The sequence below is a fragment of the Epinephelus fuscoguttatus genome, linkage group LG8 (assembly GCF_011397635.1).
Source record: "Epinephelus fuscoguttatus linkage group LG8, E.fuscoguttatus.final_Chr_v1".
NCBI lineage: Eukaryota > Metazoa > Chordata > Actinopteri > Perciformes > Serranidae > Epinephelus > Epinephelus fuscoguttatus.
In genome coordinates, this window is record NC_064759.1 from 36,900,122 (window position 1) to 36,922,918 (window position 22,797).

The following is a 22,797-nucleotide window of genomic DNA, read 5'->3' on the forward strand; positions in this document are numbered from 1 at the left end:
CACGCTTTCCGTCCTGCTGCTACGCTGCTGTCTCACTCCCAACAGGGATTATTTGGAAAATCCTGCAGTGCCAAAGCTGTAGAGATGCAGGATGGGGCACCACTGAGGTAATAGCAAGACAGTGGGAATTGTGAGTCAACATATGGCTGCAGCAAAGTATAATCGGAGCAGAGATGAATAATGTATCTGGGGATGGCAGCAGTTTGGGTGCTGACTAACAGAGAGAATTAGATCTTCACATCATGGAGCTGTAATAGAAGCGTCCTGTCCTGTGTCCATGCTGTCTTACTGTAACACTGCAGCTGTGAGGGAAAACATATCTTCATGGGGCATCATTTAATAGGATAAAACGAGTGTGTAGATGTACTTTCAGCATGAGTGTAGGGCTGCTTGGCTGTATTAACGCTGTATGTCTTTGCCAGGAAATGTCACATTTATTACATTCTATTTAAATACATTTCTCTATTAATGTTAAAAAATATTTTCTGTAAATAGACTGTAGAAGAGCAGCGGACAGCAACTAACACAGCAGGAATTTTAATTGGTTAAAATGATCACGAGATGAAAGAAAATTTGCGTGTGTAAGGACTGTGTTAGATTTTAAGTGACTCACTGAAACCAAATCATTTCAGTAAAGCCAAGAAAATACATGTGGCAAGTAAACCTTTAAATGGTGACTACAACAATGCGTCACCTTATCTTAATTTTTCAGTAAGTGTCATTTAAATTTAAATCTTTCTAGTGATACCTTTTGTTGATATGTGATGAATTAAATTGCATTGTGGAAAAAAGCGGGTGAATTACCCTGTAAATACGAAGAAACATCAGCGGGGTTAAGTTAAAGCGTCTGCTTCATTTACTTCCTCCGTATCCCTGAAGTTATCTATAAAAAGTAGCATTTCCTGGATAAAATGAATCAGCCATGCTCTCATGAGTGTGCAGTCATGGCTGCTGAATCCTGGCTTCAACTCTCTGGCCCATATTGTGTTCTCTCTAAGCAGAATATCTTTAATCATATCAGGAAGGTCTAACTGTCAAGCTGGCCACCTGTGCTTCAACACTTCTTTTTTTTTTTTTTACCTTTTGTCACTCACACACACACGTTTCACATCACAAGGACAGTGCTTGTCAAGGGCAGCGAGGCCCAGCTCTCTCACTGTGGACTATAAACACACACAGGTGGCCTGCTTATCCTCAGATGGCCACGGTGGTGCAGAGTGTCTGAAAGGTGTCTGTGGCACCCACACGGCGTCTCTGGCGCCGGCCTTGTCTGTGTCAAACAGGCGCTTTAACCCACATTCAGCAGGTTGATGTGGGGACAACTAAACAAGGGTCAGTGTGTCTACAAGAAAAATCGGCAGCTCTGTGAGAGATCGGAAGAAAGGAAGGGTATTCACTGTAACTAAAAACAACAGTTATTTCTGACAGCTGTTGAGGTGGATGTCATTACAATAATGATATTCAGGATAAATTTTCTTCATTATTTTGAGAAAAATTTGCATTTGAAAATCAGGAAAAAATCTGAAAAAGAATGTAGGGGCTGGAAGAAGAATGATTTTTACATTTAAGAGTTTGTTTTTTTAGCTTTACAGCATCATGAATCATCATTTGAAATTACTCTTTTTCAAATCTCTGGACATTTAAGAACATTTGATTCTATCTGAATGCTCCCATAAACCTCTATGAAAAGTGTGAGTATGATTTTCAGTTGTTTGCCCCAGCGATTATGCTGTCATTAAGTATTTTTAATGTCATACTTCCTTACTGGACATTTTTTCTACATCCTTGTGAGGGAGCGTGAGAACTTAACCCTGATCTCAACTCTCTGGCACTGCTAGTAATCTAGGAAGTGTTTACTGTTTATCTTTACGCATCATAAGTTGCTGCAGGTGAAGCTGTCAGCTAAATGCCAGATAACCACAGGTAAAATTTAAAATTATGATTAATGCGAATGCTGTGAATTTTTCATTTTTCTCTTTCTACAGATATGTATTTATTAATCCACAGAAATAAAACCTTTTTGTGGCACATGCTTCTTACACTGTACTTGCTACGGAGGCCTGTTTAAGTCCTTCAGTGTCCACAAGATGAATAAAGGTAGGCAAATATGTAATTCCACAAATCCCTTGAACCATTGAGGTGTTTCTATTTTGCAATATCCTATAGCCGATATTTTTGTATTCTGTTCATAGAATTAAATTGTATAAAGAAGTATCCCTTAAACATCTTAATGTAGAATAAACTTTTTCATATAGAGACATCATTTACAGTTTGGTTTTGCAAGAATATGATACTGCTTTTGGCTTTAAAAATGAATGACACCTGGTTCATAGTTTAACACAAATCTGACTTCCTGGCTGTCACATACACGTCTGCAGTCCTGCTGAAGCTATGGCAATGTGTGTGATGGAATTAATAGAAGTCCACAGAACAAAGAGCTTCATCTCTAAATCCTGTAAAACAGGTTTAAGGTATTATATGATATCTGCAAAATTTGAATATTTTAACCACCCTTTATTTTCCATGAAACGCTCACACTGCATAATGTTTAGTTTCACCCTGCACCTCCCTCTTTTTACTCATTATTTCATGACAGCATTAAAACAAGAGGCCCCCTGAGACAAAATTTGAGACGACACAATTCTTATTCCTGGAAACTTTAATTGTTTTGACAACTCCTCACAAGCCAGTGAAGGTCAAGTCCAACAGTGCAGCTGACAGTAATGTACAAGTGCCCTCTCACACTGGCAGGAGGGTGGTGAGGTAAATTCGGTGTTGAATGTCATGAAAAATAAAGGCTTTTTTTTTTACTCTTTACATTAACAATGGCTACTGACTCTCCAACAGGGAAATCATTTAATATCTACTTAAAGACACTGCCTGTCTGAATACATTTGGTTGTTGTTCAAACGGAGTCTGTTAATGTTCACATACTCATCAATTCATAACCAAAGTTGAATGATTTCATGGTGTAGATTATTAACTTCTCAAGGAGAATCTCTGACTGCACAAAAAATTACAGAGACATTGTTTAGCAGTTATTTTCTTCAGGGGTATTGTAAACACTGTCAGAAGTGCTGTAACTCTCCACTTAATTTTTAACAAGAGTGCAATGTAACAGAATCAAATCAGGCCTTTCTTTTTTCTTAGAAAAAAAAAAAAAAAGATCAAACAGCAGAATGACCCATTGCTCCAAGCGGGTCAAAGTTGTCATAGTTAATGAGTACAAAACAATTCAAGAGAAAGCAGAGCAGGGCAAATAATAAAAGAACTTGTGTTGAACTCCACCACGTATCTACACAGGGAGGGCTGCTTCAGTGCACATTCAATATCTCTGCAATGAGCCTGACATGCTACATATTTAACTATTCCAAAAACACTGCAAAGAGTTAACTGATATCATCATGTGAGGACATTATTGGCAGAGCATAACCACGTTCATTCACTAAAGACTTAAAAGTTGAAACACAATATTTACATAACGACAAAAAAAGGTTTTAATAAAAATATCTTATAATTACAATAGTCTATTTTAAGCATATAAGTCTTCCTTTCACATACTTTTTATAGAACATTTGTGTCTCTATATGTACATTCTTAATTGTCTCGAATCAGAATTGTTCTTCTTTACAATATCAAACATTTTATAATTCCAGGGATGACATCCCTGTTCAACACAAATCATCTATTTTAAACAATAGATGTCCCAAAACATGTACAATGATTTTTCGCAGTTTAGTAAAGCTTTAAACTGGAGTCATTTTAAGTTATTCTTTGAGCACAATTCACAAACAGTTTTCATAGCTGTTGACAGACGGGTTTTCCGACAAAAACTTCTCAGCGTGGGGATTCCATATTTTCTCTCTAATTGGAAAAATTTCGAGTGACAAGCAGTAAAGTTGGAGCAACTTAAACAGGAGGAAGGAGAGGGAAAATGTCTACATACTGACTCCTTGTTCAATGGGAGAAAAAAAAAGCTGATATGAATAGTGATTTTATTTGGGTTGAATTCTTCCCAGCAGTTTTGAAATCCCCTTGTGATTGTGCCTCCAGTTGGGTGTGAGTCCCTGGCGAAGCTTTGCTGGCTTTGGAGCGGCTCTGTGCAGCCTACACACCTGTGGAGGGGATGAATAGCAGTAGGGGGGGTGAGCTGCAGAGCTCCAGACTGACTGGCGCCACCGACAAAACAGAGGCCATGCTTGATCAACAACCCAAAACAAACCAGGTCAAACAACAACCACACAGCTCCTCAGGCTGTTGTACAAGGCTGACGAGAGGCAGCTGAGATAGACTGAGAGTGTCTTACTGTAACACACACCGGGTACATGTTTTTATCCAGGTGTGTTTAGATTCAGTGTTGTAAATCTAACATTAAAGCCAGGGCAGCAGCTTGAATGGAGCTGAGGGACAGACAGAGGGTGAATGAGAGAGAGCGAGGAAGGAGTGTGTGTGTGGGTGTGTGTGTGTGTGTGTGTGTGTGTGTAAGAATGAAAGAGAGGGCAAGCTGAGGTTTTAACCCTCTCTTCTTCCCAGATTGCTACACCAGTGACAGTTATTGCGCAAAGCACAGCTGCCTCTGAGGTTGGTGCCAATTTCATGTTCCTCAATTATTATTTTCTCTGACATGTACTGGCCTCCCCAGAGCGATCTAGAGATGTACAATTTACACCACATATAGGCTACAATAATCAAGTTAATGGGGATACTTAAATGACCACCACTGAAGGGGGTTTCTCCTGGCCACATGTGTATCCATGATTAAAATAACAGCAATTAAACTTCTGATTGTTCACAAAAAAATAAATAAATAAAATAATGACAAATGTTATTTCAAGTCAACTTACCAATGCAGTGCTTATTATTCAGCGGCATAAAATAGAGTCCTCCGGCTTTTTGACTATTGACGTCCTCTACAAAAAAGAAGAAGAAAAAGAAACATGTAAAACGATTTGGCTCCCATGGATAAGACCAAATAAAGGCAAGGCCTAAAGCACTGCAAAATAAATGATATACAGCAGAGCAGCAGAAAATTAGCCGGCTATATCTCCCATAATAAATTCTCTTATAGCCTATTGAATAACAAATTGCCCTTATTGTGCGCAGTGGAGTGGGCTGCAGGCTGAGGTACTTCACCAATCCTGGGATAAGGTGGGCCTCTGACACACACTGTCATTATCATGCAAATCATAAAGCCCCGCAATCAAGTGCGCAATCTAACCCACGCCGAATGCGTTTTTACGCATGATTTTTCAAGGCTGTGATGTGAGGTGTGTAGCATTTTGTCTTCTGTCTTTTTTTCCCCAAACATTGAAAGGACAATGACACATAACGGGCATGACGCGCTTTGTCTGAGTCTGACTGGCGGACGGCAGTCTGGCACAGGGAGGTACAGTAAACCGAGGTCCCCGATAAGTCCCGTTGGAAACGAGGAACGGAGAGTCGTCTCCGCTGATTAAAGCTTACCTGGTGGTGATCAATGTTGAGCACCGTCAGCGGTGTCCGGCTGGGATTGGAGGCTGGGGGAGGGCAGGTCCCGGTCCGCTGTGGCTGTTGTTTATGGAGAGAAGGGTGCGTCTCCAGGGCCAGCTGCAGGTCCAGGATGTAGTCTATGACATGCTGGAGGATCTCCACTTTGCTGACTTTCTTATCCTGTGGAATGGTGGGCACCAGGCGCTTCAGCCGGCTGTAGCAGTCGTTCATGTCGTACTGCAGGCAGAACAGGTCCTCCTCTTCCATCCTGCACCGGGCGATGTTGAGGCTCTGCTTCGACAGATAGTGCAGGGAGAGCTGGCTGCTGCTGGAGGAGGAGTCCTGGGGGTGGACTGGAGTAACAGCCTTCATCTTAGATAAGCAACGGCTCAGAGACAGAGGCAACGAAAAAAATAATCAAATAATTACGTTACTGGTAGCAGGAGGTATTTGAGATTAGACCACGGCGCTGTAAACACGATAGAAGCTACTCTAATACAGCGGCAAATTAGAGAGAGAATAAAATAAACCAAAAGGCGAAATTCTAGTCTGTCAACACATCCCGTGGAGCCTCACAGTTCCTCTGACTTCAGCAGGCTCGGTGTGAAAGGAGTGAATAGATTTCCTACATTTATAGAGGAGAGGGGAGGCGCCAAGCCAGCCGGCTGACAGATCAGGGAGAGAAGCTGGTCAATCACCGGCAGCCCGCTGCCCACCGACCCAACAACGGAGCCGAGAAAAAGGCGTGTCTCATTCTGTGTGCGCTGCGGTGGGCTGCCTGTTGGTAGGAGAGGTGTGTGTGTGTGTGTGTGTGTGTAAGAGAGAGAGAGGGAGCGAAAGGCGATTTAAAACAGTCAACGGCGCATTACGGTCGCGGTTCAAAGAAAAAAAGTGTAAAGTAGCCTACCTTTACGTCCAGCCGTACAAGAGGCCTCTCGTGGAGATTTTCTGGTTGATCCCGCCAGAGGCGATGATAAATTTGCACAATTCACCGGGCTGATTAGCGTCCTATTGCATCTTTAGTGCTGTAGTCATTGATGCGTAATTACGCACAGCCCCGCTTGTATTGATCACTCCGGTGACAGACGATCCCGAGCCAAACCACCTGCTTAGACGAAAAAAAGAAACCTGCTTTACCTCACCGGGTGAAATGAAATCAAAGCGTAACCTGACAGCAGCCAGTCAATTTAACACGTCTATAAATAAAAACTGACCACTTCTAATTCATTTTTGGACTTACCCATTAAACTCGGAGATGCGTTAATATTGGCAGGCAACTTGGACCAATATCACATATTCATACAAGTGTTTCTGTTACAGTAAATGGGGAGTGTCTGACCAAATTGTAGTCTATTATTACAGTGTTATGTATGCCTCACTTCTGCAGTCAGTTGTAATTTTGCTCACTTGTGTTTTTATCAGATTTACTTCATAAGAGAAAATGAGTTCTCAAGAATATATACCCTAATTCTAGCTCATCATCATCATCTCTGATTGAATGAATTGTTATTGTGACTTCATATAACAAACATTTTCATTTTCGCATCCCTGATTGCAGCTCTAGGGGAGCCGGGACGGGCCAATTTGGCGGCGCCTCCTCGCCACTCCTTCCTCCAGCTGTGTGTTATTGTGCCTCCTACATTCCTCCGCTCTCCGGGACGCGTCGCCGCTCCGCTCCTTCTCTCACAGCGCCTATTGAGTCGCCCGCCGGGCAGACTGCCTGGCGCCACTCATGGGGAGCTCCTCCATTCACACACAACTCCTCTCCTCTCCTCTCCTCTCCTCTTTCCTTCTTTCTTTCTTTCTTTCTTTCTCTCAGGCAGGTTGCCAAGACAACATAGAAACTCAGCTTCAGTTCATCCTGAGTGTTTTCCATCCAGGATTCATACAGGGGCCCTAAGGTCTTAGTTTAGCAGGGATGACACCCACCTCAGTGCCTCTTTGGAGGTTTAATGTCCCAAACTTTATGGGAACCACCACAGCCTCTTCTGTCATGAATATTGAAAGGCTTAAATGGCTTTAAATGGGTATTTTCCTCTTCTCTCTGTCTCTCTCTGTCTTCCTCCCTCCGTCTCTCTCTCTTGCTCTCTGTTTTCTGTTGCCATGGGAAGTGACTGTTCTGCTCAGTAATGCTTGCAACAATGTTTGGTTCAGGGACAACTTCAAAGGGGTCAGTGGTATGAATCTTTGATGGCAGCCTTTCCAATGGCAACATGGTGCTTGAACTCTCTTCCATGACAAGCAGATGACGGACGAGGTCTAAGAGGAAAACACTGTCCAGTTTGGCCTTAGCAATGACTCACTAATGCTTACATTTTGACCATTTATGTCCATGGTGAAACAGAAAGTCGGAGATTGTACACAGAGTCTGAATTTTCAAACTTCTGGCTTCCTTCCTGAAGGGTAATGGGTTGGAAAACCTTCCTGCCAAGAAAAGTTTTTCCATATAAAATTATTCATTTTACAGGCAAAAACAGACCAAAGGCTGTATGAAACTAACACGAGACATCCACCTGTTTTTATCCACATCGTCAATGTGTGAAAAGCAAAGTGCAATTGTGACAAACTAAACAAATGCATTTTTGACGAACCCTTCATAAAGCAGGTGACTTAAACGTCACTCAAGCTTCTGCTCCACTGAGGAGGAGAAAAATTCCAGGAGACTTACCTTCCTCAAATTGTTTTCCACTGGTTGAGATTTGACTGGCACTGGATTCAGTACATCATCTCATTGCAACTTCTTGGTGTCATTACACCTAAAAGATTTAGTTCCTTCAACTGTTTATCTCAATGTGCCAACTTATGAATATTCACACAATGGTAGGCCAGCAGATGAAAAAACAATGGTTGGTGATTCTTAAGGCCCAGAGACACCAAACCGACATCAAAGAGCCAGTGGCGACCAAGGTTGACTGTTGTGTTGCCTCTCGTTTTTACTATAGAGCTTAGTGGCTAAAATATAGGCCTAATCTTACCAAATATAAAAGGTTTGTTTTGATCTCACGCCCTCTTGACTTTGGTTGTTTGTTTGCTCTCCTAACTTCCGTTTCCCCCCTTGTGCACTGAGCTGAACTGCCAATCAGAGTAATTTCATTCACCAATGGGCCCTGGCAGCTCTTTCAGCTCTGCCGCTAACTCAAGAAAAATAAAAAGGCAAAAGGTCAGACTAGTGCCAACAGTACTTAACACTTTGTATGATAGGGCTCTTGCATATTCATCCATCCATCCATCCATCCATTTTCTGTAAGAGTTTATCCTCTGGATGGTCACAGGGAGTTGGAGCTGATTCCAACTGACAAAGGTTGCAACCTGGACAGGTCACCACCCTGTTCAGGGCAGTATATATCCTGAACAGGTCACTGACACAGACACAGACAACCATTCACGCTTACATTCACACCAATGGGCAATATAAGCCCCTTTTACACTGCCAGATTTTCCGCGAATGTCGGGCCGTTTTGCCGGCCAACTGCGAGCGTTTATACACACAGAGGCAGAATGGCGAGTTGATCCGAGGTGCCCAATTTTCCGCCTCGTAGGGTAGTCAAATTGGCGGAACTCTTTTAGTTTAAACAGACCGAGGCGGCCTTCCGCAACGGGAACGGCTGTTGAAGACTTGTGGGAGGAGCTGTTGATGACGCCGCACGTGCGACCCACTGGCGGTGGATAAACAGGAAACAGCTGATAGCAGGAATTAGCAAGCAGCTAGTAGCAAGAGGGAAACGCAGACCTGACAGACACTGTAAAGATGAGCAACTGGAGAGACAAGGAATTGCGCGCCCTCCTTGTCCTTGCAAACGAAGAAGCCATTAACCGTCAGATGGCGGGGACGGTGAAGAACGGGCTGACTTACGAGAGAATCACCGTCTGACTATCGCCACCTGACTAGCCACAGCTTCCCAGAATTTCAAATGGCAACATTTTGTGGTAGAATCTTTTAAAGTAAACTCTGACACTTTGCAACATTTACCTGACAGTGCTGACCTTCGAGGGAGTGGAGAGCTGGAGAGTCCAAAATGAAGGAAACTTTTGTAGCCTTTTAGCTATTGGAACATCCACATTTATTGAATTCCCTTAGTTGGTATATAAACTGCTCCACAATAGAGGAATGGTTGACAGACAGTTATAAGTAAGGATGAGAGAGAAGGTGATCTGACAAATAAGTCTTTTAAGTGTGTGCATTCATTTGTCCTATTAGCTGAGCGAAGTAGCTTGCTAATTGACCCTACTACCTTGAAGAGCTTTTGACCCCTTCAGTTACTCTTTATAGAATGGTGCATGAATGAGTTCTAAAACCCAGGAATGAGTTAGCATTTTAGCACTCCCAGTCTCCCCTCTGTTTTTTTTATGTGTTTTGATGAGATACCTGAAATAAGATCTGTGGTTAACAAATGCCTAAAATATGACATTTTGTTCTTCAACATAAAATATGTCTGATACCCCACATTTGAAGCTTCTTGTCTTAAAAAAAGACGGTTGCTAACAAGTGGCTAAGTGAGACTACAGAGCGTCATCATATTCTCTAGTCGCATTTACAGCCTCCTTGTGGTGGTGGCGGCGTTGAAGGCATGCAACCTCGGTGAAGTTTGTGTGTTGCTGAACGCTAGGCTTTTACTCTTGGGGTCTAATTTCTAAACATTTTGTAAGCACAAAACGAGGTCTTAAAGAGTCATATGCTTCTTTCCCAAAAGTTGTGATCTATAAAATAGACTTGATGGGAGAAAATTTGACCCATGCTTACGAACATTTTAGAGACAGAAGATTCACAATGCAAAAGGTGAGATGGAGGCTTGATTGCAGAAATTGTCCAATGTTTTTTAGTATGTGCGTTGCTTTTGTCCGCACACATATTTTTAGATGGATCCTATGCATTGTTTTATAAATGAGACCCTTGGTGATTTCATATGTGCTTCAAAATTTGTGGAGATTATCTTGCTGAACAAAATGTTAAAGAATCAGAAACTTTTGTTTGCCACAGAGCTTACCCTCTGCAGTAATCCTAAATCCCATGCAAAATTCCCATTGGCCTTCTGTCTAGGGAACCAGGGCGATGTTAACTTCACAGTTGGCCTACAAAATGAAAGAAGCTTTCAGAGCTATTGTGAGCAACTAGTACTAGACTGGTTGGCTAGGGCAGTTAGCTCACCAGCTTCCGTAATTTACCAACAATCACTACATTGTTCCTGTGTCACCATGCTTCTAGAGCCACATATATCACAAGAATATGTTGATGAATTTTAGTGTGTTGCTTGTGTGACCAGGCCAATATAACCTGATTCTTTACTTTTGTGAAAGTATCTGAGGTTGATAAGAGTTCAGAGAATAACCTTGTTTAAAAGCACAGTTTGGCGTGTCCTGTGTGTGTCCAGTTAGTGTAGGTAGGAATGTAAACGGGCGTACTTTGGCTCTTTGTGCTCAGTAACCTTGTTATATTCTATTCTTGTCTGTCTTTAGCCCTGTACTCAGTCAGTGATGCATAGATTGACCTCAAGTTTAACACAAGCAGTAATTCAAAGTAGGTCCGAACAAAGGAGGAAACATGAGTGTGCATTATCCTTTGCCCTTCTGTCTTTGTGTTTGTTTTCATGCTTCCTTTGCATGTACTTCTCTAATTGTAGCCCTGCTGGCTCTACTTCCCTAAAGGTTTATAGCTGTGTTGACTGGGGACTGGAGCCAGGTAACTAGAGACTCATTACTAGATAAGACTGGTGAAGCTCTGTGTTTGTTGTGGCTACACAGTGTGTATGTCAGACTACTAACTTGACCAGTCTGCCAAAACTGCATGTGTGCAGTTCAGTAGAGAAACTGTGAGTGACTGTAGCTAGAAAAAGTCTTGCATTAGTAGTATTTCAAATCTTTTGTGGTGGGCCAACTGTGCAGCAACTGTGTACAAAGTGGAAATTGCATGATGGCCACATCTGTGCAAGAGGTTTCCCTGGGATGTGGTTGAAGTTGCAATGGGTGGTGACATACTCTCTTGAGTGACAGAGGCAGCTCAACACCTCTTGTTCCCTTATGGCATTAAAACAGGAGATAATCTCACTTCATTGAGCATGTTATAATGGTAACCAGCACTGAGGGTGACAACTGAACAACCCTTTTCTTTTGAATTGGAATGGATTTTTTTGCATTGTGAAAATAACAATTTGTTTTTAATAAAATAATTAGATTCCACTAGCTAACAAGGTGGAAAGCTGACTCACTAGCCACGAAGACAATATTTTTGATCTCAGTATCCACACCCATCTGTTAAATCCAGGTGTAGGTGTATGAGGTAACACAGTATTTCCAAGCTTAAAAAAACATTTCAAACTAAGCCCTGCCATACAACCATGCTTTCCAAAGCTACATGTGTATACTCACTTGGTCCATTACCAGAACAATTAGCAAAATAGACCTAGCCTATAAAATACATTAAGTATTCAAAATACATTCAAAACTTGTACTGACAACATGTTAGCATTTTAACAGGGAAAGAAAAGAAGCCACTTTTTTAGGTTGAGCATTGTGCATTATTAGCCTTATATAGGGCAGTCCGACAAAGATTCTCAAAAACACAAGCAATTCAAAGAAAACCACATAATTTGCAAAACAGACTTTATTTGGAAAGTTCAGTCATGGCCAGTAGGCCTGGAGGGGTCCTCACTGGGGCAAAGATTCAAAGACAAAGGCACATTTTGTAAATTGGTATCAATGTGTGAAGACTCTAATTCTCAAAGACCAGATTCTTGGCAAAAGTAACCTGTACATTTTCAATACATCGCTTATTCGGTGTAGGCTAATAAATGAATAACAAATATACAACTTTTAATATTCCAAAAGGTGTGCTGGCACCAAGCCTGAAGCAAAAATTTTCACCTGTTGTTATTTGTACAAATATGGCTGCTTTTAGTTTTTTGGAGAATTTTGCAACTCAAGAATATTTGGCCCAAACAGCTGTGTTAATGGATTTGCTAACTAACTGGGGGGTAGTTAATGCAAACTTTAGTGCTGACTTGGTTCCTTGTAAAGTACAACTCATAGCTAGAATTAAGTGATGTAGCCTAAACATGGAAGCTGCATGCTCTAAAGCAGTGTAAACCAAAACTCTTTTATTTCTTCATAGCGTCCACAGCAGAGTATTACCACTATACTCTTTCAATTTTCTACCTTTTACAATAAAAGCCTTAACACACTTAACTTAAATTCCTCTGACCATTTTGCTTAGATGCAGCTCAACAAAATAGCTTACCCAAGTAGCACGTGCATATTTTCAGAACTTACCATGTAGTCCTCTTCTCCGAGCTTTCTCCTTTTATGCTCTGTACAGTACTGGTGTTGAATTGAGAGATCCTGGGGCTCACATCTATATGCGTCTTTACATCAACTTTGAATGTAATCAATCTGCTCAAAAATGTGGTTTGTGTTTGGTGTGAACACACCTCAATATCGAATAATATCAGCTAATAGCTGCTTTTTGTAACTCCTTGGACATAGACATATCACTTACATACCTTCAGAGCAAAACACCTGGCCTGTAAGAGACACAACATGTTTACAATAATCTTAGGGGCCAGACACACAAAATGGACATTATAGAGCTAGCAAAGAAAGCTGTTGTGTTGCCTCACTTCGCCTGTGTCTAAGCCAAAAAGTTGCACCGAAACACACAGCAAAGACTACAACCGATGGTAAACCAGCAAGTATGTTCTGCACCTGCATGAGAGGAAATGACTCTCAATACCAACAAATGGCAGTAGTCTACGTTCATCACTCAAAAAGGGAAACCCTAAGGCCATAATGACGCTAGTTAGCCAGTTAGCACATTCACAACACAATCCAATGGCAAAAGAACGAAGCATATACATTTACTGTGCGCCCGTGAACAATGACTCTTAACTTATATAACAAGTGTTTTTTTATCTCACGTCCTCCTGACTTTAGCCTTTGGTTTACTTTCCTCACTTCCGTTTCTCTTTTCGTGCGCTGAGCTGAGCTGTCAGTCAGAGTGATTTCATCCCCTGATGGGCTTTGCCATCTCCATTCCGATTTAACATGCTGAATCAGCTTTAAAAAAAAGCTGATGAGGGCTGGCGAGGGCCAACAGTGCGGGACACACCACAAAGATAAGGGCGTCAGACGCTCACGGGGCAACGTTGACCAATGTCTGACCATCTGCTTGGTGTGTCAGGGCCTTATAAATGTACTTACTCTAATTTGTGGTTGTTTTGCATCATCCTAGTTTTCTTAGAATCTTTCTATACATCATCTAATGACTCTAAATTCAGCTTGTGGTTTTGATAGGTGACAGAACAGTCTCTCCAGCTGACACAGTTTGCCCAACAGATCTTAGAGCAGAAGAGACAATAGCTTGTAAATAATACCCAACAGGTGGATTGGCTTTCTGTTATTGGTCTGTCTGGTTGAGCTGGGTGGTAACACTGTGTCTCCAAGTGCTTGCACAACAGTCCTCAAAGTATATCTAACATTTGCATGCACTGTTTTTTACTCTGTATCAGGTGTAGGTAAGCTGCTTGTATCTTCTGAACCCAGATCTGTCCGCGTCAGCCGGCTCAGCTGTGGTTGTGACGGGTGGTGCCACACTGTTTTTTTCTCGTTCTCTCCAGGTGACACAGTTTGCACAATATGCCATATTCCCTGATGGCCTCCCAGCTTAACACAACAGCTCTCTGTGTGTCATTTACACAGGTGCGTTCAGTGTTTACTCTGTGCAACCTGAGTAACCATCCACACACACACACACACACACACACGCACATGCATCATGAGAGATACCGGATAGATATGTAGCATTAAACAGAAAGAAGAGAGTGGTTTGACTGTTGCAGATAAATTGACTTATTTTAGTTTTTTTTTGTTGTCAAAAAAAAAAAAGCCACAACAAGATGGAAAATGTGCTTCAGAGTAAAAATAGAGTTAAAAGGAAAAAAAACCTCCACATAGACAGTTCTCTCCGCAGACAGGCGCACCATGTGCCAGTCCACCTGTGGGGTTTGTGTTTAGTAGCCATGATCTATTCTCATATTATCTGTGCTAAAAGGGGGAGCTGTGTTCTGGGCCACACTCATTTAGGTCAGAAGCAGTTCAGTCAAGTCTAAAAGCATTATTCACTACCATCTTGTCATCACCACTGGGGGTTTTTCATAACTCCCCCAGCTGCTACTCTCACTTCCTTTTTTTCCACTATGGTCACATCAAACACTCCTGACCTGGCGTTTTGGATGCTCGCTCAGTTCTGCCATGTCCTGTTTGTACTCCAAACTGTGGAGAGACCCAACAACATGTAGGTGCAGGCACAAATTTGTATGAGTGTGTGTGTTTGTGATGATCAGTGTGTGTGTGTGTGTGTGAGTGACAACAGGTGCACCTTTGTTGCATCCTGTTGTACAGCTGCTGCCCTGCTTGTTGTCTCTTCTGCTGGCATCAAAACCTAAATTCTCTCCTTTTTCAGGTTAATCTTTGTACAATATTTTATCAGGCGTCAAAAAAAATGGCTCAAAAATTTCCTCGGAAGTGAGAAGACAATCAGCTGAACACTTGCTTCCTTTGCTGATGATGCAAGCTTTGGAAACAAAATGTTGAGTTTAGCCAAAATGAGAAATAGAGGGCACTAGGACACAATATCAGTGAAGTCAAAGTTGTGTCCTTCTGTTTAAAACAAGTGGCAACCTCTGGGGCTGAAAAATCAAGCCAACCAGGAAGTGCCAAAAACTGCAGTTCCTCTACTGGCCCCTTGAGGCTGGCTCTGAAAGCCAGTCAACCCCCATAGACCCCCATGTTAGAATGTTCAACTTAACAGCAACAGTATACATGTTTACAGCGTGGTACAAAGAAAAGGTTTGTTCTCTTCAGCTAATTTCAACATTCATGACAACTGTACAGGTGATGACTTTTGATATAACTGACCTGTTTATATTTTAGTGAGGCTTAAAGGGACAGTTCACACCAAAATCAAAAATACATATTATTCCTCTTACCTGTAGTGCTATTCAATCATCTGGATTGTATTGCTGTAAGTAGCCGAGTGTTGGAGATATCAGCTGTAGAGATGTCTGCCTCCTCTTCTGAATTACAGCAACCAACCATATGAAAAGTATGACTCTGCAGACAGAAGTGTGTATCTACTTACTGGCAAGAGGCTCAGACTCGTGACAGCGCAAGAAGTTAATAATGGCGTCCTCCTGAGCTCAGCTGTAACGTTAACTAGCTCAGTGGTGCTAAGTGAGCCAGCAGAAGATGCACGCTTCCCTCTGTGCAGTGATATGGCTGGCAGGTGTAGTTTGGTACAACGAAAAAAGTTCCTACTTGAAATTGTTCACAACAAGGTCCCTTAAAAGTGATCCATAATTGAGGGCATGGCCACTTTAAGTGACAGGCGGTCGCAGGTAGTATCCACCCCTTGTTCCTCCACATCTCCACCCTCTCATCCAACTTTGGTCACTTCCTGCTTGATGGCGCAAGCCAAAATGCCAAGTTCGAAGCTTCAAAACTGGAGTCCACAAATCAGTGGTATATGTCACGATAGCTACATATTGTTATACAGTCTATGATTTAGAAGCAGGTCAAAAGTCGTTCATATCACCTATGTATTTACTTGAAAACATGGATCCCAAAGTTTAAAACCATAGCACAATTTTTCACGCTACCCTGCCATGCTCAGCTCACGTCATATATCACTTATGACATATGAACTAATATATGTATCACGTTATAAAATAGGTCTTTTCTCAAACAGAAAAAGGTCAGCTGTTTTCCTGTTTGCTCCAGAGCAGATTTGCAGATAAATACTGAACTTAAATGAAGCAATGAAAAGTAATTCAGTAAGCTAATTGGTTTAATGTGTCTGCTAATTGGTTTAAGTAAAAAATAACTTACAGTTGAGTTTTTAAGATAAAAAAAAGATGCGTGTTTTGTCTGTCATTTCTCCCTCTTAGTTGCTGTCCTGTTATATACATGTTAATTTTTGCTGGTTAAAGAGATGTCTCTTGAGCTTACCCTTGGCACATTTGATAATTTTTCCCTGTAGATGAGGGATTCTAGTGTAGGACAGCTAACCTCCCTTCTCTATGAAAAGCTGGAAGACACAGTGTTGACTCCGCAGTCTGATTGTAGTTATTTTGGCCATGCCAGATTCAGTCATCTCAGACTGTGTGGAGGGCTGAGCTGTATCAGAGTTTCTTTGAGCTCTGTCTGCAGTGATAAACCTTTCCATCACTTGCTCTGATTATATTTTTTATATCTTATACCTGACTGCTGTGCACCTGGAAAATGTGTGTGGCCAAAATGCACCTTGTATTACTATGACAACCAGCAATCATGAGCTGTGGTCACCATTTTTACAATGTTTATTGCCTATTTCTTTTGAGGTTTTAAGACATAATATAAACATGTAGGTGATGTTTTATGATGTGGTGTAACTCAAAATATACATTCAAGTGTAAATGTCCTTCAGATTTATGTCACATTATCTATACACATGGATTTAGAAAGTGAACAAAGTTTCTTTTAGATTATTTGTTAAACTTGTCAAAGGACAGTACAATAGACTCCCAGACTCAAACATTTGGCTACAGGATGGAAAGAAAGAGTAGGAGACTAACATTATCTCAGCAGTGAAAAATGAGCTCTAAATGACTCTCATTTAGCTATTAAGCTAAATAAAGAGTAGCCCAGCCTGGTGGTTTGGTGCAGAAATCTGGTTAAAAAAAGCTCTTGAATGAGCAGTGCATACATTCTATGAGGGTGGGGGGTAAGAGGTTATTATTACTATGTGTACAGCTTAAAACAACTCTGTATTACATGGATGACCTTACTGTGCACCTGAAATTTCATCCCAATGGCCAGAATAAATGTTGGCATTGTACATTTCTGCAGACCACAGATACGTTACATTTGCATCTTAGTATGTAGATGATATGTCAAAACTTTATGTCTCAACAGGGACAGGGTTAAAAATAAAAACCCCACTTGGTTATGGTAGGAAAAGATCATGTTTTGGCACAAAAGTTGCTGGAAATGCAGCGACGAGTCGCTGAAAAACAACCAGTGTTGTTGTTTGTTGAATTTGGACAGTGGTCTGCCGCTTGGCAGTCATTTCACCTTGGTGTGATGCCACCACCATCCCCTCCTCTTCACAGTGACAAATTCAACTTATATACAGTACTGTATTGGTTTTGACTCAATCAAACATACACCATCCTGCTGCCAGGAAGATCACCAGAGCACCAAATTAATCCACAGCTGAAAATAGTCCTGAACAAATGCACCATTTCGTCCTGTTTGAATATCCATCTATCCATCCACTTTAATCCGGGGCTGGGTCGCAGGGGCAGCAGGCCAAACAAAGCACCCCAGATGTCCCTCTCCCCAGCAACGCTTTCCAGCTCCTCGTGGGGGACCCCAAGGTGTTCCCAGACCAGATGAGATATATAATTTCTCTAGCATGTTCTGGGTCTGCCCCGGGGGCCTCCTACCAATGGGATATGCCCGGAACACGTCCAGTGGGAGGCGTCCAGGAACCATCCTGATTAGATGGCCAAACCACCTCAACTGACCCCTTTGCGAAGGAGCAGCGGCTCTACTCCAAGCTCCCTCTGTATGTCAGAGGACCTTACCCTATCTCTAAGGCTGAGCTAAGACACCCCATGGAGAAAACTAATTTTGGCCACTTGTATCCGTGAACTCATTCTTTCGGTCACTACTCAAAGCTCATGACCATAGGTGAGGGTTAGAATGCAGATGAACCAGTAAATCGAAAGCTTCCTCTTCTGGCTCAGCTCCCTCTTCACCACCATCAGCCAACAGAATCACATCATCTGTGAAAAGCAGAGATGCAATTCTGAGGTCCCCAAACTGGACCGCTTCCTCCCTCTGGCTCAAGATCCTGTCCATGAATGTCACAAACAGGACTGGTGACAAGGAACAACCTTAGCGGAGGCTAGAAAATCACTAAGAAAAAATTAACCAAAAAGTTGTGAAGATTTGTGTCTTCAGCAGGACCATATAGATTTGGGGCTCAGTCAGGGTAGTTGGAAGAAGTCCTAATGTAGCCTACTGGAAGACATGGATGTTAGATAAAGACATTGTTGCTTTCGGTTTTAGGAAGAAGAGAAATCTAAAATAATGCCGGCCTTCTTTGAATGTTTAACTTTATGAAATTTCTGTATTCAGTCACTGTATGAAAAGCTGAAGCAGCCACTTATAACCTGCAATATTTTTCAAATGTCTTTAGAATAACTTCAGTCCACAGACCATCACCATCAGAGATGTTTAATCCACAGGAGTGGGAATGAGAGGAATAGATGAAAGAGAGTCCAATTCCTCAGAGAAAGTATCCAGAGAAAGGACTGAGGACAACACTGGTGTCAGAGTTAATGAGGGACTCGTCCCTGTGACCTGCAGGGTCATTACAAGGTCTGTGATGCAGTGTGGGGACGGATTACAGCCCTTATGTTACTGCTCACCTACTTAGCAGGACAGACTGTTGAACCTCAAAAGGCAGCAGTTGATGGACGGATTGATATGTCGATTGATCGCTTCTGACAGCTAATCAGACAACATGGTGGTAAGTGGCAAACATATCTGGTTATTCTGTGACATTAGATATCCAATATATTTAGATATAAAGACACATTTTTCTGTTTATTTTTTGCTCTGGAATGTGGAAATTCCAATGTAAACCCTTTGTCTCTTTTCATTAAGAAAAGCCCCCGTACACAGTCTCATACTTTACGCGCGCTTTTCTTGCCTGGATAAAGTCCCCCCTTTCACTGTGTTCTTCGTGGAACCTCCCACCATAGGCCCCCACCTTCCCACCCCTTCGAAAGTTTTTTTTTCTTGGAGGGACTTTGAGGAAGAATGTCATTCAATGCATTCAACCGCGCGCCCCCAAATCTCTGCTGCAAACATGTTCCCACTGATTCTCTCAGAGAATTAATTGCTCCAAATAATCTCACCATCTGGTTGTGGAGGTCCATACCTACGAGGCTGCTTGCATTGCGAAGGTTGGGGCCTATTCATACTCCTGCAATGCTGATGTGGTGCAGAGAGAGAGAGAGGTGGTGAGGCTTGCCAGGAGGCTGAAAAGAGAAGGGAATGACAAAGACCACCATCTGCTCCTTGTCTTTCTTGTCGGCGACCCCGGACGCCAGCAGAGACCCTGCATCTCTATGATCCAACTGCAGACCACTGACTGGAATGTTATTGAGAGTGAGGATGGGGAGAAGGAGGAAGGCAGTAAGTGAGAAAAAAAGGAAGAGAGAAAGTGAGAGGACTCTTGTTTTCTCATCATCTGTCCTCCACTTTTGCATTCCATTAAACTGTCATCCAAAGGTTTGTCAAACTTTTGAAACTTTGCACAAGATAAAATGCAAATCACATTGAACATGATTGATTGATTGATTGATATGCTTTCTTTAGCTAGGCTAAAGGTTAAATCAAGCTGATTACTGCTACAATAACATTATTATTAGGCAGTCAAAATTAAATTAAAATTCGTTTTCTATCTATCTATCTATCTATCTATCTATCTATCTATCTATCTACATACATGTTATGGCTATGTATTACCAAGAATATGGTGATAATATGTATCACAGTACAGGGGTTACTGTTCAATATATTGTGATACTGTAAGCAAGGCAATATATGATATATTGCAACAAATTTGAGGAACACTGTCTTATTAGGAAGATTACCATATGCATAAGAACAGTCAGACAATCAGTTATAATCAGATATATCCTCATTCAACGGTATGTATGATATCTAATTAATTAGTGCCCAACAAATTGCCGCCCCTACCAGTAACGTTAAGTGTAGGGGCAAAAAACATGGTTGGGTGTCGTCACTTTACGTACTTGATTTACTTGCTGCACTTACTTTACGTAAAGTTACATAGTTAACGTAAAATTACATAGGTAAGGTTTAGGAAAAGAAACATAACGTAACGTAACGAGTCAATACGAAATAATTCAGAAATAACTTGATTAGACATGGGACATGAACACTGTTCTCCTGGAGGGGAGTTGTGTGTATGTTGACCCATCCACCACCCCAACTTTTGGTCTTTATACTTCTTTCTTTCTTCCTAATTCTGCCCATCAGCACCTGCATCATGTAATCACAACTTTCATGACTACGTGTGTTACATACGAATTCTGGTGCATTGCTTTTCGTAGGTATATGCATGAAAAGTGGGATAGAATAGTGGGCTCGGCATTTGTATTTGTATTTAACACCCTGTAACATCCAACATCATAACACTACTTTTTGTTCAATAAAAGAAATAGTATTGTGTATACATATATATATATATATATATATATATATATATCTGTATAGGCTACACACACACAACAAAAACAAAAACAGTTATTTTTCAGTTCTGACTACTACTTCCCTGTACATAATTTGATTGTTGCAACATCTGTGTGAGTTGGCACAAAAAATAGGCATATCATATGAATTCCCTCGGAGACACGGACAGTTAACCATGCTTAGTTCTATCTGTGATTTAGCACTGCCTATATTACTCTGTGACTCCATATGCTACACAATGTTGCCATTAAATCACAGAGTAATGTATGGAGTGCTGAGACTACAGGATTCTACTTGCTATGTGTTTTGACTGTCTCTTCCCCAGAACTGGAGGAGATAGCTAACACTAGAGCTAACCCACTTCCTCTCTGTAATGCAGAATGACCACAGCAGGAACGTTCAGGAGCTGCTGATGATGCAGGTGTCAAAATAACATTGATAAAAAGTAATATCAGTTGACAGTTGTAACCCTAGCAGGCTAGTGATGGTAGATGATCTGCGCTTACTGGGCTTGTTGAAAAAGGGGATTGAATGACTCAATGTTTGTAGGTCATACAAGGTTATCATGTGCTCCAATCAGTAGGATGTTGACTGCTCATCTCCTAACAACTCCTGCCGTCAAATGTCAGTCAACCGTCGTTTTGGAAAAAGCCACCCAGGAGCCTGAAGTTCACACGTTACTTCTGCAGCATTTCTAAAAACTGCCCACCTGTGGTGGCAAGAGATGGGATTATGTTGTGCCTGCTCCTCCATAATGAGAGCAGGGGGCCCATGCAGGTTGCCCCCCCTCCCTCAAATCATTAACCCATCCTCTCTTCATCCCTTTTCTCATCCCTTCATTCCAGCACTCTACAGGAGGCGATTCATCCGTTTTCCTATTTAATCTCTGAATACATTTGAATAATTACTTTATTTTTTTTCACTCTCTGACCTTGAGGACCAGGAAGACCCCAATCACATCTCCTAAATATCAGTTTGTATCGTTTGTCACACCTTTCCTACACTTTCTTGTGCCAATTTTCTTCTCTGTTCATGTCACTTGGAAAAAAATGATTTTCCTCTGTATATCCACGCACAGCAAAGCATCTCTCCCTCTTTCCCATACAATTAGAGCTCTTTACAAAAAGAAAAACAAGTGTGTGTGTGTGTGTGTGTGTGTGTGTTCTGCGTGCGTCTGTGTGTGGCTGTGTGTGGTGGGGGGTGGGGATTCAGATCCACTTGTGGTGTGGGAATGTGTTTTAGTATGTGGTGGAAAAGAGGATAAATGAAAGTTTCATGCCCTATAGTGTGCGCAATGTGGGCGGCAGTGTTGCTGCCTTTTCAGTGTGAATGTTGTGTGTGTGCTTGTTCTTTCTGCTCCAGGGTGTTAGTGCCCTCTCCACCTCCACACCCCTGGGAAAGTGTAACAGGTGTGCCTTCCAGTGCAGCAGCAGCAGCAGTAGGGCTGAGGGGCTGAAGGTGGGCGGGCAGGGTGCTCCGACCTCCCTCTGGGTGATGTGGCCCAGCATGCATTCTATGCATGAAATCAGCCCCTGACCACCAGCCTCTGGCTCCAGCACCATTTCTGAGAAAAAAGGCAAAGAATGTGGTAGCTAATTACTGCATTAACATGACAATTGAATGGGCAGATCACACACGTACAACAGCTGAAAGCAGAGTTTCACCACAGTGCTGCGGGCATCAAGAGGCAAATTCACAACACACTTCACTCTTCTGTACCTTCTCACTACTTACATTACATCTATTTAGCTGATACTTTTATCCAAAGTGGCTTACTATAAGTGCATTCAGCCATGTGGGTACAACCTAAAATGTTTAAGAGTCAAGCAAGTACATCAGCTTCATCAAATATGCCGATCTACTCCAAGTACCACATTTAGAAACAACAGATAGATGGGCCAAAGTGCAGTCTGAACAGTTTTCAATCTGTGATGGTAAAAGCACTTGAAAAACTAAACTAAAACCCCCAATTTCTACAATTGGTCTTTGTCAGTCACGTGTCCTAACTGG

At 41.8% G+C, this 22,797-nt stretch overlaps 1 protein-coding gene across 1 annotated transcript; it reads right to left on the minus strand.

Moving 5' to 3' along the window:
* Positions 1–2,641: 2,641 nt before the first annotated feature.
* id4 (inhibitor of DNA binding 4) lies at positions 2,642–6,202 on the minus strand. Its single transcript, XM_049584381.1, has 3 exons — positions 5,464–6,202; positions 4,845–4,910; positions 2,642–4,115 (listed from the first exon to the last, which is right to left on the minus strand). Exons 1-2 carry the CDS (start codon positions 5,839–5,841, stop codon positions 4,863–4,865), a joined length of 426 nt encoding a protein of 141 aa, XP_049440338.1. The 5' UTR covers positions 5,842–6,202; the 3' UTR covers positions 2,642–4,115; positions 4,845–4,862.
* Between the last annotated feature and the right edge of the window lie 16,595 nt (positions 6,203–22,797).